The 17,496-nt window shown below is 38.1% G+C and overlaps 1 protein-coding gene and 1 long non-coding RNA gene across 4 annotated transcripts; one reads left to right on the forward strand and one right to left on the reverse strand.

Annotated features, from left to right (window-relative positions):
- Positions 1-11,496: 11,496 nt before the first annotated feature.
- Positions 11,497-12,238, reverse strand: LOC145633018 (uncharacterized). Its single transcript, XM_081685330.1, has 2 exons — positions 12,003-12,238; positions 11,497-11,863 (listed from the first exon to the last, which is right to left on the reverse strand). Exons 1-2 carry the CDS (start codon positions 12,236-12,238, stop codon positions 11,497-11,499), a joined length of 603 nt encoding a protein of 200 aa, XP_081541456.1.
- A 349-nt stretch (positions 12,239-12,587) lies between these two features.
- LOC145630870 (uncharacterized) lies at positions 12,588-15,415 on the forward strand. Of its 3 annotated transcripts, none has more exons than XR_014112295.1 (5): positions 12,588-12,881; positions 13,736-13,810; positions 14,012-14,199; positions 14,785-14,824; positions 14,989-15,415. It is a non-coding gene; the product is annotated as an uncharacterized LOC145630870 (long non-coding RNA). The 3 variants fall into 3 exon arrangements; XR_014112294.1 differs by having other exon boundaries at positions 14,994-15,415; XR_014112293.1 differs by having other exon boundaries at positions 14,785-15,415.
- The last annotated feature ends 2,081 nt before the right edge of the window (positions 15,416-17,496 follow it).

The raw sequence follows: 17,496 nt of genomic DNA on the forward strand, positions 1-17,496 counted from the left end.
GTTTTTTTAAATACCCCTCAGGTGTTTTAGAGGATGTCCCCGTTAAAGTAGGTAAATTTTATATACCTGTTGATTTTGTTGTTCTTGATATGGCTGAGGATGTGCAAACCCCAATTATTTTGGGTAGACCATTCCTTAACACAGCAGGAGCAATCATAGATGTGAGAAGTGGCAAGTTAACACTTTCAGTAGGGGATGATAAAATTATTTTTAATCTTAATCATACCCCTAAAAGCTCCATGACTGAGGAGAAATGTTTCAGTGTTAATGTGGTTGAGAATTATTCTAACGAGCCTCAAGCTCTTGAAAAAGATCCCTTGGAGGCGGTATCTTGTGTTGCATCCTTTTCAGATGAGATAGACAAATGGTAGAAGGAAGTTGATGCAATAGAAAGAGCACTCTACAATGTTGGTCTTGGTTTTGAGGATGAAAAGGTGGAATCAATCAAGCAAGTTGTGCAAATTACGGTAAGTGGTCCGCCAGATCGAGTTGCAAGTGTTGAATGCAATGACAATTTGAAGCAACCCTCGATCAAAGACGGATCTTTAGTGCGTAGCATTAAAGATCCCCCAGTCCAAGTCAAGGAGGATCCACCAAATAAGGTGAATTGGCGTCCCACAGGGCATGTCAAGAAGCCGCTTCGCAGCCGAAACACCGCTAGACCGGGTGAGAAACCACCCGATCAAGTGTTAGGCCAAAGTTCCTAGTTATTATTCTTGGTAAGAAGGTCGTGCGGGACCTAGATAAACCAGCGCTTTGCGGGAGGCAACCCGTATTTTTAACGCTTTTTAGACTAGTTTTTCTTTTCTTTTTCTTATGAGAGGAGAGATGAGGGAATTTAATGAGTTTTATGAGTTTTATTCAGGTTTGAAGGAAAAGAGTTAGACAAATTTTGAAGAAAATAAGCAAATACGAAAGTTGACAATTAGTCTCGGGCCCGACCGGGCGAAGTCCGCCTGATCGGGCGCGAGACCTAGGTCCAAAAGTTGAGCATTTTCGCCCGACCGGGCGATGGGCGCTCGACCGGGCGCGAGAAGCGTCATATACGAACAATTTTGTCCGCCCGACCGGGCGCGAGAAGGGGCAAAATTTGGAGCGATAGATCGCCCGACCGGTCGCGAGAATTGAAGAATATCGGGCATTTAGATCGCCCGATCGGGCGAATGCGGCCCGACCGGGCGCGAGAGCACAGCGCAGATTTCAATTTAGATCGCCCAACCGGAGGATCTGCCGCCCGACCGAGCGCGGCATACCCGACCCTTCCTTTTCTTCTTCTTTCTTCAGCTTTTCTCATTTCACTCTTATTTCTCCATAACTTTCTCTCTCTAAAACTCAAATTCTCTCTACCTTCTCTCTAAGATTTCTCCTTCATCCCTTAACCAAATTCAAAACTTTTTACATATTTGTAATTCTCTCTTCATCCTCTACATTTCCATATAAAAATTTTCAGATTTTATTCATATAAAGTTTCAAACCCATTTTCTACCATGGCTTCAAAGAGGGCTAGGTCCATTTTCGATAGGAGCTCCAGTTCGAGGGAGGAATACGATCCGGATTTGCAACTTCCGTACTGGCCGACGATCCGTATTGCTAGCCGAGAGCAAAAGGAGCGGCTAGAACACTTAATCGGTCGGGAGGTAATTCCTTCTCGGTGGTTACACTGCCCTACTCTATAATCATTTGGTTTGTATAATTTTGTAAAACGATTTTTAAATGACATTGGCATGAGAAAATTTGTTGATATGCACTATCCTACATTCCGAGAACTTACTTGTGAATTCTTGTCTTCTTTACATGTTGTTAGTAGTAGAAATGGGCCAAATTTATTTTTTAGGTTGAACAATAGAAATATTAGTTTAACTTTTATAGAATTTTGTAAATTATTTGAATTAAATTCTGAACTATCTCACCAATGGTATGCGGACTATAAAATGGGTGACATATATTATGCTTTGACTGGCTTGCCTACTCCCGACCCCCAACATGCTAGTACCAAACCTATTCACCACCCTGTCCCAAAAATCTGGCAAAGATTTGCGGGTTTGTGTTTTTTAGGTAGGAACGAGCCCCATAATGCCCAAACTAACGAACTAGCTGTCATAGGGCACTATGTGTATGGGTTCGGGAAATTGAACATAGGTAGGTTTATTGTTCACTATTTGAGTAGGCATGCCACGGCTAGCACCACATCAAAAACCCCCATCCGTTTAGGAGGCCTTATCACTCGGATAGCAGTGAAAAAGGCTGGTTTTGCAGTGGATGGACCCCATCAGCTGACCAACTGTGGACCAGATACCTATATGACTGCTAGGTATTTCGAGGAGTTGGGGTGGGTTCGACCGGATAGCGAGCAGACACCCTTTTAATGTATTAGGACTAGGAGCGAGCAACCTTTGCCCATTTTTCCCCTACCCAGTCCTGACTTGACCGCCTTTCCCCCAGGGCAACCATCTTACACTTATGATGTTTTAGTTGCCAACGCTAGGGGGGAGGCACCACCACCACCAGTTCCACCACCCCAGCCTCAGCCCGAGGTGGCATTCTCTCCACCTCGTATGTCTCACTCCGTCCCTCATGTTGACTCTGACCCAGTTTGGGACCTTCAGAGTATAGGTCAGGCCCTGGGACGTATTGAGCATTCCCATACTGACCTTAGGAGGATGGTTAGCTCCATAGACCATAGGTTAGGGTACCTAGAGAGGAACTAGGGTAGAGCTCTCTATCCTATGTATGATGATTATGCTCGTCGTGGAAACATTCCCGACGACGCTATTCACCCTGACTGGTTTCAGCCTCCACCCCAGGGATACGATAGGGATCCCACTGCCCATGGTATTTACACGGACTATTCTTCCTTCTATGGGTACGACCAGGACATTCCTTTTGGGGGACCGGCGGGGGGGGGGGGAGTTTTCATGCTGATTATTTTGGTGGTAGCTCTTCTGGTGCAGGTGGCAGTGGAGGTGCGGGCTTCGGCTCGATGGATGAGGATGATCAGGACTAGCTATGCTGGGCTAGTTCCCGAACCAATGAGGACATTGTCTGATTCTGGCTTGGGGGAGATTTTGGATTTGGTATATTTCTTTTCCTCTTTTCTTTTATTTTTGGTATGTTTTCTTAGGTTAGATTTCTTGCTTTTTAGGTTAGTTTTATTGCTTTCTTATATATGAGAAAATAAAAAAAAAAAATTGAAAAATACAAAAATCCAAAAATACGTTCCAATGAATTATTGTTTTGATTCTTGGTATTTGATGATAGACATTGTGGATTAGTTGATCATGATTTGATGTTTGATTGCCCTGAAACCTAAACATGCGTCAATTTTGTCCAACTACTTGTGAATATAGTGCTTGACTAGTTGATTTGGTTAGGAATGTGTGATAGTTTCATAGTTCTGGTATGTCAATGAATTTGAGTATTGGTTTGCATCTATTAGTAATATTTATATGATTCATTATTATGCACATTGTGGAGGACGAAGGCATTTGTTCTTTTAGGTAGCCTCCAAATATTGTAGATACATTTGTTCCCTTCTTGCTACCCATGTTGTTGCCTTGACTTTTTGTTGTTTTATTAGCCATATTACAAGCCTATTTTTCCCCATTGGTTACTAGTCCTAAGCTTGGCTTGGGGGAGCTATTAGTGAGTGAGGTGAGGGAGCTTGTAGTGTGCTTATTATTTGCACAGCTTGGGTGGGCTTTTGAGAAGTTGTTCTGTTGTTGATCATGTTTATTTTTTATGAGTTTGAGAGTTATACTTTCTTGAAAAAAATAAAGCATGATGTTATGAAAAAAAAAGAGAAGTTCAAGAAAAAAAAAGTGAAAAATAAGTGAACTTCAATAAAAAAAATAATAAAAAAAATGGAAAAAATTGTTCAATGTTCAAATGTTCTAGTTGGAGGTTGATCAAAAGAAAAATGATAGAGCTTCAATGGAAATTCAAGTTTGGAAATAAAGTTTGTTTATTCACTCCACTTCTTCATTATTATATCTTATGAGTGATACGTAAGAGTTGGGATTGTTTATTATGATTGGAGTATATTTGGTTGATGTTAGAGTTGGTTATGTAGGAGATGTTGATCATTATTTATTTTGATCATGGATTTTGATAGGATTTGCTCCCTTACGCATAGCTTTTCTCTCACTTGTTCCTAAATGATTCCTACCCTTTACCCTAGCCTACATTACAAGCTTTAAAGACCTTCCGACCTTTGTGCATAGAATTGTATGAATGTGAAAGTGTTGCTTATCAATGCAAGTTATGATTTGACATATTTCGAGTCGACTAGTAGGATTGAGCGTTCATTGTTTTATACACACGAGAGTGTGAGTTGGGAGGGCATTGTTCACATAAAGGGGTTGGATGGAGAGCGATCGAGTACATCTTTTACTCGCCACAAAAAAATGAGAGTTGAGTGCGTGAGCACTAGTCTTGAATTCTATATGCTCTTGTGGTTTGCTCTGTTAGACAATTGTTAGGGAAGATTGGTAATTAGATGGATTTGATTGGTTGATTTTGAAGCATGTTTATTTGATTTACCCTGGATCGTTTGTGCTTGGTTTTTACTTTTGGGGTGAAGCATATTTATTGATTCATTGATGAGATCTTTGCTTAGGGACAAGCAAAGGTTTGGCTTGGGGGAGTTTGATGTGTCTATTTTATATAGTATTTTACCCCCGTCCCTTGGTCGTAATTAGTAGTGTTTTTGGCTCTTTATAGCCACTTTTATTACTAATTGGTGTTTTCTAGTGTTTTTGTAGATTTGGTTGACTTTTGCAGGGATTTATGCTTTTGGAGTATTTTCCCGAGTTATTTTGGAGCAATCACGAGCATTGGAGAAACACGACCAGATTTTATAGCCCAGGGCCGGTTAGAGCCATCGAACCGGTGATTAAGGGCTCGATATAGGTGATATCGGGGTATTTGGACCGAGTATTCAAGACCAGAAGAGGAAACCCAGATTGGCCCGAAGAATTGGAGCCCAATCGTAGTCCAAATAATGGCCCAAGAGAGCCGCCCGACCAAAGAGGCTGGCGCCCAGAGGCGCGCCCGGCCGGGCGGGAGAAGCTAAGGTCGGCGCCCGGTGACGCGCCCGGCCGGGCGCGAGAAGCTTATTGAAGAGCAAAAAGGCGCGCCCGATCGGGCGGTGCCTCGCCCGATCGGGCGCGTGTATTTATTAGGAGACGATTAGCGTCGTTTTAGTTTGTTCTAGTTTAGGATTTGTACGGAGTATAAATACTCCTCCGTAATACGATTTTCTCTCTCTCTCTCTTTCCTTTTAATCTCTTAATTGTTCTTTTAGATTTTCTTTCTCTTAAACCTTTGTTCTTAATCTACTCTTAATTCCAGATTTATTTTGGTAACGATTTCTCTTCTCTTAATCTTAGTTGTTTATTTTATTCCTTTAATCATGTCTTACTTTATCGCTTTGATTAGTTTAGTTTCTATTATGTGTGAGTAGTTTTATTTCTAGGGTTTGTGGGGATCCATAAATAATATGAAGGGGTAATTTATTGTTGTTGATTATCAATGCCAGATTAATTTCCTATTGATTGATTTAATGCTCTGTGACTAGATTTGCACAGATCTTTTATGCATGAGTTTGACAATATTGATTCGAGATTCGACAGATGAGAATTGATGTTTAGGTCTAGTTTCAATAGGCAGGTTAATTTATAAATGGTTAGGTTGAGATTCGAAAGTTGAGATTTATTACCAGTAAATTAATTGTGTGATTATAATACGTAGCGAAAGCCCTTTATAATCTGATTAATATTTGCATTGATGAATGATTATTATATTCAACCCTGGAATATTATTTATTGGTGAATCTATGCCCTAGATCTTTTTATATATTATTTTCTCCCTATTCTTGATCTCCGTAGTTTAGTTTATTATTCAAATATAAATTTTGGTTACCTCATAATCTACATTATAATAGTTAATTAGGAATAGAAAGATCCGTTTCTCTGTGGATTCAACCCTACTTCCCTATCTACTTTAGTTAGAGGATTTAGGAATTACTTTTGATTTGGGGATATGACTTAACCCTGTCACTCGCCTAGTCGGGCGCAAGCAGTAACGTGTTGCTGGCTTGCTCGCCCCGTCGGGCACATAGGATTACAAGTTCTTAAGTGGCTTTTTGCCTTCTTCTCGGATTATTTTCTTGTTCTAGATTGATGCTTTGTAACCCCCACATTACTCCATCTTTAAGTATATGTTTTGGAATTTAATCTACTTCCTTAATTCTAATTAAACTCTCTTCATTTTCATCTCCCTCCTCTTTTCATCTATCCATGATTATGCTGTATATTCATGGTGCAAAAATCAGAATAACGCACAAAAAATAGCTAAATACATTTTGTTCTTAGGACATAAGTTTACATTGACTCCACCTCTTACTCTAAAGTGCCTTAGTGTGAGAGTGGTGTGTAACCTTAAGGGACGATCTGACGATCACAATTGTGCACCCCGGTTGCGCCGGAATTCGTTTTCAAAGGCAGTTTGTTTATTTTCGCTGACTTTTGTATTAGACACCATTTTTACAACATGGGCACGACTTTTTATATTAGAGAGAGATATTTAAAGAGAGAGATTTACAGAGCAAATTATATCAATCTAAATTTGAGGATTTCATAGATAAAGATGAAAGTGAAATTTTTTGATTCAATTAATCTTTTTAATTTGATTAACTATGTTTTTTAGAATTTTATCATTATATATGTTATAATAATTACATTGTTTTGCATGATTATCGTGAATGTCATTGTTTCCTTGCAATTTTGATATTTATTGGATTTGTATATTTATTATGAGACCTGTAGATCAATTTCCGGGCCAAATTAAGCTTGAAGATGATGTTCTTTATATAGTGTGATTATGTTTCTTATAATTATTAGTTACGTTGTAAAATCAATGTTCATCCTATTTTAGTGTATATGTTCATTTAAATTTTTTAAAGGGTTTTATCATTTTTTCGATCCACATTTTTAATCGGAATGGAATATAATCTTTGAGTATGACCATTATGTTCTATAGGTCTAAATTATATGTTCTTTACGTTACAAAAAATGTTTTGTAAGATGTGTAAAAAAACATAATTAAAAAATAACTAGGTTTTTTCCAATAATACAATGATGTTCATTTCAATTGCTTTATATGTTCTTCAATATTAATATTCTTTTGGGCATTTTTGAAAAGTATATTATCCCAGGGGCAGAATCAAGGGGAGCTGGGGTAGGCCATGGCCCCCCTATGATTCAATTAAAAATTAAATATACATGAATTTATACCTTATACATTGTAGCTAAGTTGGTTTACCTTAAGGAAATTGAAGGAGGTTTATTCCGGAGACCAAAGTTCGACTCCTAGTATGTACTAATAAATGATTTGTATTTGATCTTGGCCTTCTTAATGTAAAATTTATGGTTATGCCACTGAATTATCCCATATGCTCTTTGAATTTGGCTCGTATGAGTATTTATGTTCTTTTGTTTTATCCTTTGTGTTTTTTTTCTATTACGAAAAATAGTAAAAATGATCTCAACTTTTGCTTGTTCGCTCAAAATAATGCCAACTATAAATTATTTTTAAATAATTTGAATTTGGGGGTCATTTGCTTTTATTGGTCCCATTGACTAGTAACTTGTTAAAGAGGTATGTAATTTTTTTTTTAATTTAACACGTGTCACCACATGAAAATGAAAACTAATAAAAAGCCCCACCCACGCAAATCCACCACCACCGTTCTAGCAGCCCCCATAACCATGATATGTGTCACGTCTTAAACTTTTGTGTCAAAAAAAAAATGTGAAGCTGAATTTATGGAGGGAGAGAAAATATTTTTTGGAAAATGATATTTTTGAAAAGACTTCATCAATTAATGCGGGACATGGGTAGAAATTTAATGAAATCAAGATTAGAGTATATTGCATTCTTTTGCGAGGGAATGTGCGACACAATTACCATCTCGCTTTACATGGGACCAACTAACCGAATTAAACTTCGTACACATGAAGAGAATATCTCCTAGAACAATATCAATATCTGTTGTGTTCCTTGCTCCTGTTGACAATCGATCAATGACTAGCTTGCAGTCTGACTCTACAATGATATCCTTGAGCCTATATCTGCTGCCCAACACCAAAGCACGAAGTGTGGCCTTAGCCTTTGCAACCTCAGGTGGCCAGAATGCTCTAACTCTTCTAGAGGCTGCCCAAATTACCTGACCCTTATTGTCCCTAGCAACCATTCCCAGCCCAATCCAACCTTCGATCGCAAGAGAAGCATCGGTATTGATCTTGACAATTTCATTTGGAGGAGCACACCAGCGAGAAGGGCTACGGCTAGTATACATTCCAATAGTTTTGTATATTCTAGCAGCATATTTGTCAAAATCCTCAACCAACCTAAACACTCTCTGGGACAATATGGCATTTGGTGTTGTTTTATTCTCAAATACTTTTTGGTTCCTCTCACCCCAAATGCACCAGGCCAAGAATATACCACGTTGCTGCACTTTTTTTTTATCAAGATCCTTCCAGCTTACCACCAAGTCACAAATTGACGCAACCCTGCCCCAATATGCCATTTGCTCACATTCACAGTCCACCCACAAATCCTTAAAATGAGCGCAAACAACAAAGGTGTGCTCGAAAAATTCAATCTCATGCCCACACCAAGGACAAGATGCGTCCTCAACCAAATGTCTATGAAGTAACATACTACGGGTAGGGAGTGTACCTGTACATAGGCGCCAGAAAAAGTGCTTCACCTTTGGTGTAACTGCAGCCTTCCAAATTTCCACCCAAGCTTGGTGGAAGTTATCAAGATCACACCCTTTACCTAGGAGATATGTGGTTTTTACAGTGTACTCCCCACCCTTCGAGAACACCCATGTTAATTTATCTTCCTGCCCAATTTCACAAAGAGGAATAGCTAAAATGTTGCGCATATCCCTCTCGTTGAAATGTTCATCAATTACCTCATAGCGCCTGTAGGGAATATTTCAAGCATTAACCCCTAGCTTGAACCCCACTGTGATCATACACTAAAGTACAGTGGCGTCCAAAGGGAAAGAAGATAGAGCAAAAGAGTCGCCAACAAGTTTTAGGAACTTGTAAACCGTTCACGAGGTGAAGGTTACACCCCTTAACGATCCAAGAGATCGTCAACTCCAACAGGTCTGGAACCAAGACTGGTAGTTCGGGGATGAAGGTACAAATCCAACCTAAAAGAGATTGAACCTACCCTAATAATAGGCCTCTACTTTATTCTGATCGTACTCATGTGCGCTTTCTGATTAACATGCAATCAATAGGATTACCCTAATTAAACCTGTTTATCTATGTTGGTTGAATATTAATGCACAAATAAATCTATTATTGGCGATCACTTGAATTATAATCAAATTAACCCTAAACAAGATTATTAATTATCTTATATAAGCGTGATTACAAGTACCAATTCCCTTTAAACATGCATAAAAGGTGTGATCAAGCAATAACAATAAATATCAAGCAACATAATAATAATCAAATTATAACAATAATAATAATTATAATAATAATAATTAAAAAAATAATCATAATCATGTTAAAGCATAATAATAGTAAGATCCTAGGCATGATAATGACAAGATTAATAACAAACCCTAGCATGTCACTAAACATCAAAAATAAAATATATAGCCCTAACATGATACTAACATGAATATTAGGAAGAACATAAAAGACATCATACTTTTAATCATACTTGATATTAAAGTTACCCTAGACATGATACTAGGAATTTATTGTTGTCACCCTAAACATCAAATTAAGGAAAACATCCTAACATGATACTAGGAATCAAAATAACAATCTAAGCATGATTTCTATATCATAATATTAATTAAACCATTAAAGTACTTACTTGGATGCCTCGTACCTCTTTCTAATAACAAAATACACACGTTAGTAACTTCAAGGAAAATAATAAACAACAATTAAATTAAATAACTAAATAATTGAAAGAGAGATTTGGGACCAAACCCTCAGAAATTAAAACCTTTCATGTCTAGGGCGAAGGCAACTTCGAATATGGCTAGGTGTTTCTAAGTCTTGCGAATGCTGAATTTTTGTATTTGAGAGAAGGCTAGTTTAGAAAAGAGAGAGAGAGAGAGAGAGAGAGAGAGTAATCAAGAGAATCTTGATGAGAGTTGGTGAATGAATCGAGAGAATTGGTGAATGAAAACGGAGTTTTTAGGAAGCTATTTATAAAGAAAATCAGCCAAAAAGATAAAAAATCAAAACAGTGTTCTGACGCGTAAAACGAAATTAGCGCCAGACGCTAATGCTGGCGTTTGATGCTGACTAAGAAATTGACGCGTTTTCTAAAATCAGATAGAAATTGCCGTAGCCTCAAAAACCTTCTTTTATTCTGATTAAAACTCTAAAAGTCAACAAAAATTAGTTTATCAATGCTAATTGAATTAGGAATGAAAAGAACCTTCTAGAAGAATCTAGAAGATTAAAACCATTCCTAATTGCATTAGGAATGATAAATCTATATTAGGCCCTCCTCTAGATCATTGGGCCGCATATAAGGCTCAAAACGGGCCCAGTTCAGTAAATTGGTCATAACTTCCTCAATATTCATCGGAATTGGGCTTATAATATATCGTTGGAAAGCTCTTTTCAAACCCTATCCAACTACACTACTATTGGACCCATATCATGGACCAACCTAAGTGGATTGACTGTTTTCTTAAAATAGGTTTTCAAAAACAGAGAGAAGAGAAAAGAAATTAAAACTATCCGCAACACTAAACTTTCCACACTTTCACTTCATTCGATTATGATTCGACGTGAAAGGTACTCATCACTGGGTTTGGTTTTGGGGAGACACAAATGGGTGTCTACAGCGCCACTCCTTCTTTTCCATATCAATGATATCATTCACCACCTGTAACTCAGGGACTGCAGGACTCGAAATAAAGCGTCCCTCTTGATCAGCGATCCAAGGGTCATGCCATAAATTTATCATTCGACCATCTCCCACTCTCCAAATAATTCCCTCCTTGATAATAGCTTTCGATGACCAAATGCTACGCTAAGAGTAGCTACCCGCAAGACCAAGGGAAGAGTCAAGGAAATCAGAATTGGGGAAATATTTCGCTTTAAAGACCCGCCCCAATAATGAGTTTGGAGCTTGCACTAAACGCCATGCTTGTATACCCAATAGAGCATCATTAAAGACACTTAAGTCTCTAAATCCCATACCACCCAAGCACTTTAAAGTGCACATAGCATCCCAGTTTTTCCAATGTGTTTTCCTCTTCCCATCCGACGAACCCCACCAAAACCTTGCCATGGCCGAGTGAATACTCTGAATAATTGAGCTTGGAATTTTGTATACTCCCATCAAATAAGTCGGGATCGCCTGAACAACAGATTTTAGGAGAATTTCCTTCCCAGCTCTCGAGAGGAGTTTTTCTTTCCACCCTTGAAGTTTTTTTCAATTTTTGTCAACTAGAGCTCCAAATACAGCTTTCTTCGATCTACCTACAATTGTAGGTATGCCAAGATATTTCTCATGTCTATCAACTTGTCTCATATTCAAAATACTCATCAAATCTCCCCTAATTTCACTGCTTACACCTCTACTGAAGGACACCTCTGATTTTTCATAGTTAATTTTCTGCCCGGATGCCTTTTCATACTGGTTAAGTATATCAACTACAATTTGACATTCCTGTCGAGAAGCCCTTGTAAAGAGTAAGCTATCATCTGCAAAGAGAAAGTGAGAGATCTCCGGCCCATTGCGACAAGCTTTAGCCTCGTGAAGTTTCCTCTCCCGAACTTTACTCGGCAAGAGAAAACATCTGCCACTAAAATAAAAAGGTAAGGAGAAAGGGGATCTCCTTGTCGAAGCCCTCTAGTGGGATTCACCGAGCCACATACTCCTCCATTGATCACGAACGAGTAAGAAACAGACGAGATACAATCCATCACCAGATTCACCCATCTCCCATCAAAACCCATAGTGAGAAGCAGTCTTCGCAAAAAAAACCCCATTCAACCCTATCATAAGCTTTGCTCATATCAAGTTTCATAGCAATTGACCCTTTCTTCCCTTTACTCCTATTTTTCATCGTATGAAATATTTCTAGAGCAATAAGAGCATTATCAGTTATCAGACGACTCAGAACAAAGGCACTCTGATTTTCCGAGACAATCACTAGTGGAAAAAATCTCATTCGTAACAGGCTATTTGTAACGGACAAATCTTTGTCCGTTACAATTAAGATATTCGTAACGGGCAAAATAGTGTCCGTTACGAATACTTATTTATTCGTAACGGGCAAAATAAGGTCCGTTACGAATACATATGTATTCGTAACGGACAAAATAGTGTCCGTTACGAATAACTAAGTATTCGTAACGGACACTATTTTGTCCACTACGAATACTATATTACACGTAGATGACCAAACATGGCCCAACTAATGAGAGGAGAGCCCAATACTCGGCTTTTTAGGGTTTCACTTAACAGCCGTCACACCTCTTTCTCTCTCATCAGTCCCTCACTCTCTCTCTCCTCTCCTCTCCTCCCCTCCCCTCCCCTCCCTCCCCGTCATTCACCTCTTTCTTTCTTTTCAAAATCAGGCCCTCTCATTTAGAGGAGCAACGAGAAGACCGACGGTTTCATACATTAACTCCCAAGCGGCGTCGGTTTTGGGCGGAGGTGTAACCGGCGATGACGGAACTCTTGTTTGAAAACCCACTCCGGTTTGACCAGGGTCCGAACCCGGTAAGCGTCGATTGTGGCGACATTGAGAACAACCAAGCCCGTAGGCTTCTTCCTCTTTAGATCTAAGTCGTTGAACGAACCGATGCTAGGTAAGATTTTTCTCTTTGTAATCATCGAATATTAAGTTAGTAGATTCAACTTTATTTTTTGAAATTTATGTTGTTTTTAATTGATTTAAGTTTCTGGGTACTGAATTTTTGGGATTTTGTGCTGAATTTTTGCAGATTAAGGAATGATTATTGTCTTTTTTTAGATCTAAAGTTTTTGATTTTATTCCAATTCTATCTTTATTTTGTATTTTAATCTCCTTAATTAATTTTAGCTCTCTAATTTGAGTGATTTATGATTTTTCATCTTTAGTTTAATTTCTTAGTAGGATTTTTTGTTTCGCTCACAGGTTCATTTCGATTTCCTTCTCTTTTGCATTCTTTTCGTTCTTCGATTTGATGTGCTCGTTGTTTTGTTCTTCGTATTAAATTTTATAGGATTTGTAATTGGTTATTGTTCGAGAATTAATTAGGTTTTTTAGTGATTTAATAGATTTCTAATGTGATTATTGATTCAGCATTTGATCTGATTTTCAGTACGTGTTGTTAGTGAATTTGTGAAATCATGCATTCTCATCATTGGTAAGATATGAGAATTTCTCGTCTAGATGTTTGATTCTTAGTGTTGATTTTAGGATTTTTGATTTTGGATTGTTTAATAGAATGACTATTTTAATTAATCATTTTTTATTTTAATACCATGAAGATTTGTGCATCTCATTTAAGTTCATGCAACCATGATTAAGCTGCTGTTATTATTTATGTTATTATCAGAAGGCTATTAAGCGATCAATGAAGTCTTAGTATTTGTTGATGACCTCACTTTCTCGTCTCTTTAGTGTACAAATGCAACCTATATGATCACTAAAGTCTGTTTTTCCAATTACCATTTGCAGCCAACTCGACAATAATCATTTTGATGGTGCTGAGATTCCAGAATCATATCAAAATTTGTCCAGATTGGTAAAGTTGTAAGTGGTTGGAATCATTTTGTGCGTAATTATCTTTTATTGAATCTTGATTATGTTTGTGGAATTGAAAGGTTCAACAATTGATTTTAACTTTTGATTAGCATGATTTTGCGTGAATAGACCAGGATTTGGAGTTTCTGTAGTTTTGAATAATGGTTACAAATTGAAATTTGTAACTGAATTTTGATTTTGTGCTCCAAGGTTTGAGGATGATGTATGGATTGAGATAGCCAAGTACCTAGATGGAAGGTCTCTGGTGATGCTTGCCACTACCTGCAAATGGTTCTACAATACTCTATTACCAGAATGCGTGTGGAAATATGCTAGTTTACGTGATCTAGCAGTTCCTGGTCCAGGAGACGTCTCTTTTAGCTGGAAAAAACTATATGGTTAGTTTCTTGTTTACCCTTTCCTTTTCTGGTATTGAAGAGTGATTCACTTGGTTTATGTTCAACCAGTTTAAATGTAACTAGCATACTGAAACTACAAAATCCTATGCTTCTTCTATTTTGGATTAAATAACTTCTTGTACCTAAAACATAGAAACTCATCTGATAATGTCTTAAAGCCAATAAGTGAACATATTACCGTGGTTAAAATTATTTGTAACATGCATGCCTGCTTCCATTTTCTTACTAACTTTATCCATAATCATCAATTGGGAAGGGAATATATGAGTATCCAATTGAGATTCAGTCTCTTTTCTTTTTTGCACTGAGATGTGCCAAAAACATGTTGAAAGAAGTGCCTGATAACAAAGAATTGCTGGACAAGATCAACTCTAAGATCAAGGCACTTAAGTACCATATTCGGTCATATTACTGGTTTGATTATACCCAGTTAAATAACATATACCGCTATAAAACAGAAGAATACTCTCACACTGCTTTAAACAAGTTCAATTTATCTCTGGAGTCAATTCCTGATTGGTTATTCGAGTTCATGCCCTTACGAGGTGGTTATTTCATTGGCAGTGTCAGCCAGCTCGCATGGATTTCAGGTGGTTCTTACTTAGTAACTGCATTGCTATCTTAAGCTAAAATTGTATATATTATTTTTTTTTAACTTTGATAAATAATATAGGCATGTTGTGTTTGATTCTTTACTAGTGTAGTTTGCATTTTTTTGCTTCAGATCTATCGATTTTTTTTTCCTGATTTTGGATCTTTCTTTGCTAGTTTAGGTATGGTGATTAGTAAACCGAGAGTACGGCAAGATATGCTACTCAAATCTTCTCCAGGGGCTTCAACAGTTCAACACATTTGGTAGTGTTTCCTCCAGTTCCTCCTCCGCTGCCCCCTTTTCTAAAATCACGCCAAAATTAAACAACAATAGGAACAACCCCAGAAAGAAAAATAATCTGCTGGTGTTGCTGAAACAGTTTCGAATTATGAGCAAACGAGAGAGCAACGAATTGAATTTGAATCTAATCTTAGTTATAGCAAGTGCATGACTTGTTTTTAATTTCTTTAATTGATAAAATCATTTGAATGTTGTATAGCTTTTGCTAATTGAATTTGAACTGTATATTTGTATAAATCATTATTTAAAATTATTTATTTTTTGTAATTGATAATTTATAATAGTAATTCAAATTTGGTAGCAGACTAGAAGGTATCACCTGCTGGATTTTTTTTTTTTTTTTTTTTAATTTGGGCTCAATTGTATTCGTAACGGGCAGTTAGATTGCCCGTTACAAATAACGGGGTTATTCGTAACGGGCAATCAAACTGCCCGTTACAAATAACGGGTTATTCGTAACGGGCAGTCTGATTGCCCCTTACGAATAACGGGTTATTTGTAACGGGCAGCGCCCGTTACGAATAACATATCCTATCCTTAACAGCAGCATACGTAACGCCCGCTGCCCGTTACGGATAGGCTGTTTTTTCCCGTTACGATAGCTATTTTTCCACTAGTGAATATCAGGAAGAATATTTTTGAGTCTAATCACAATCGACTTAGAAACTAGCTTATATAGCACATTACATAAAGCAATAGGGCGAAATTAAGCAGTAGTAGTCGGTTTGTCTACTTTCGGAATAAGGACAATATTAGTAGTATTAACATGACAAGGAGAGATAAAGCCATGAAGAATATTACTAACAAAAAAAGCAATGTCATAACCAATAATATGCCAAAATCGCTGATAAAAAATTGCATGCATACCATCCGGGCCAGGATCTTTACAGGGGTGCATTTGTTTGAGAGCATCGTAAATCTCCTCCTTTGAGAAAGGTCGAGTGAGCTCCCTGTTTGCTTCCTCCGAGATCACAGAATTCATAGAGCTAAGTACTTCATCAATAATACTCTCGTCGGGATTGGAAGAAGTGAACATAGAATCAAAATGGCTGGTGATTATCTTTTCAATGCTTTCCTCATCCTCATGCCAAGTACCCTCCATATCCAAAATACCCCGTATCAAATTTTTCTTTTTGCGCTGCGATGCCTTATGATGGAAGTATTTAGTATTTTTATCTCCATCCCGAATCTCAGCTACCCTGCTTCTGATGTACCAGTAGGCTTCTAGCTTTTCATTATAATCATCTAGAATTTTTTCAAGCCTTGTACACTCCGCAATATTCCCAGCTGAACTCCTCCTTCTTTGGGCCGTATGAAGTGCCTCATCGGTTTATGCTATTTTGTTCTCCAACTTATGAAATTTCTCACTACGTACTCCATTTAACAAGCCCTCTCGCCATTGCTGCTATACGGGTAGGAGTACCCTCCCCTGCTGAGCTTTCCCAAATTTGTTTCACCGTGGCCTCACAAGTTTAATCTAAAAGCCAACTTGTCTCAAATTTGAAGCTCTTTTTCTTCTTATTCTTCTTTTTCCCTTGGGAAACCTTCTGTGAAAGCAAAAGAGCAGTGTGGTCCGATCTATAGCGAACAAGATGCTCCACCTTTGAATCCGAAAATATCCCAAACCAAGATTGAGAAGCAATGAAACGATCAAGCCGCTCCCTCACTTTAGTCTCCACCGGATTGCCTCTTTCCCAAGTGAACCAACTCCCCTCAAACCCCAAGTCCCTAAGATTACAATCATCCATGGCATCACGGAAATTAGCAATCTCCCTTCTCTCTCTCCCAACACCCCCTTCAATTTCGGCATAACTTAGGATTTCGTTGAAATCCCCCCCGAAAAGAATAGGCACATTGACATTAGAGCACAACTGTCGAATAAGCAGCCACGTTTTGTGTTTTTCCTCTTCTTTCGGCCACCCATAAATGCCTACAAACCTCCAAACTCCCCTTGTGCTTCTTACATCACCACAAATGTGGTTTTGAGAAAAGGAAACAAGCTAAAAATTCACCCCTTCCTTCCAATAAATACACAACCCACCCGCTTTTCCCATACTAGCCACGCCAAATGCATTCGGATAGCCTAAGTGATCATTTATTCCTTCTACCTCAATCTTATTTATCATTGTCTCTAATACAGAAATTATATCAGGGGCAAATTTGTTGCTCCACTTCCGAAGCTGTCGAACCGTTAGGGAATTGCCCAAACCCCGGCAGTTCCAACTCAGCACAATCATTCGGAGAGGCGGGGTTGGGTTGAACCAACCTCCGCCGCCATTGAAATATCCATATTGCTAACATCATGCTGCCTCGATTTTTTCTCACCACAAGCACCATCATCTAGAACATCACTCCTCTCACTGAGGCTTCTTTTTGACAAAAGA

This window comes from Chenopodium album, chromosome 5, assembly GCF_948465745.1.
Source record: "Chenopodium album chromosome 5, dcCheAlbu1.1, whole genome shotgun sequence".
Classification (NCBI taxonomy): Eukaryota; Viridiplantae; Streptophyta; class Magnoliopsida; order Caryophyllales; family Amaranthaceae; genus Chenopodium; species Chenopodium album.

Coding starts and splice junctions, on each gene's coding strand:
- LOC145633018 (XM_081685330.1), bottom strand. CDS start 12,238: ATGAGATTTTTTCCACTAGTGATTGTCTCGGAAAATCAGAGTGCCTTT. Junction 11,864..12,002: donor TGGGTTTTGATGGGAGATGG/GTGAATCTGGTG, acceptor TTTTAGTGGCAG/ATGTTTTCTCTTGCCGAGTA.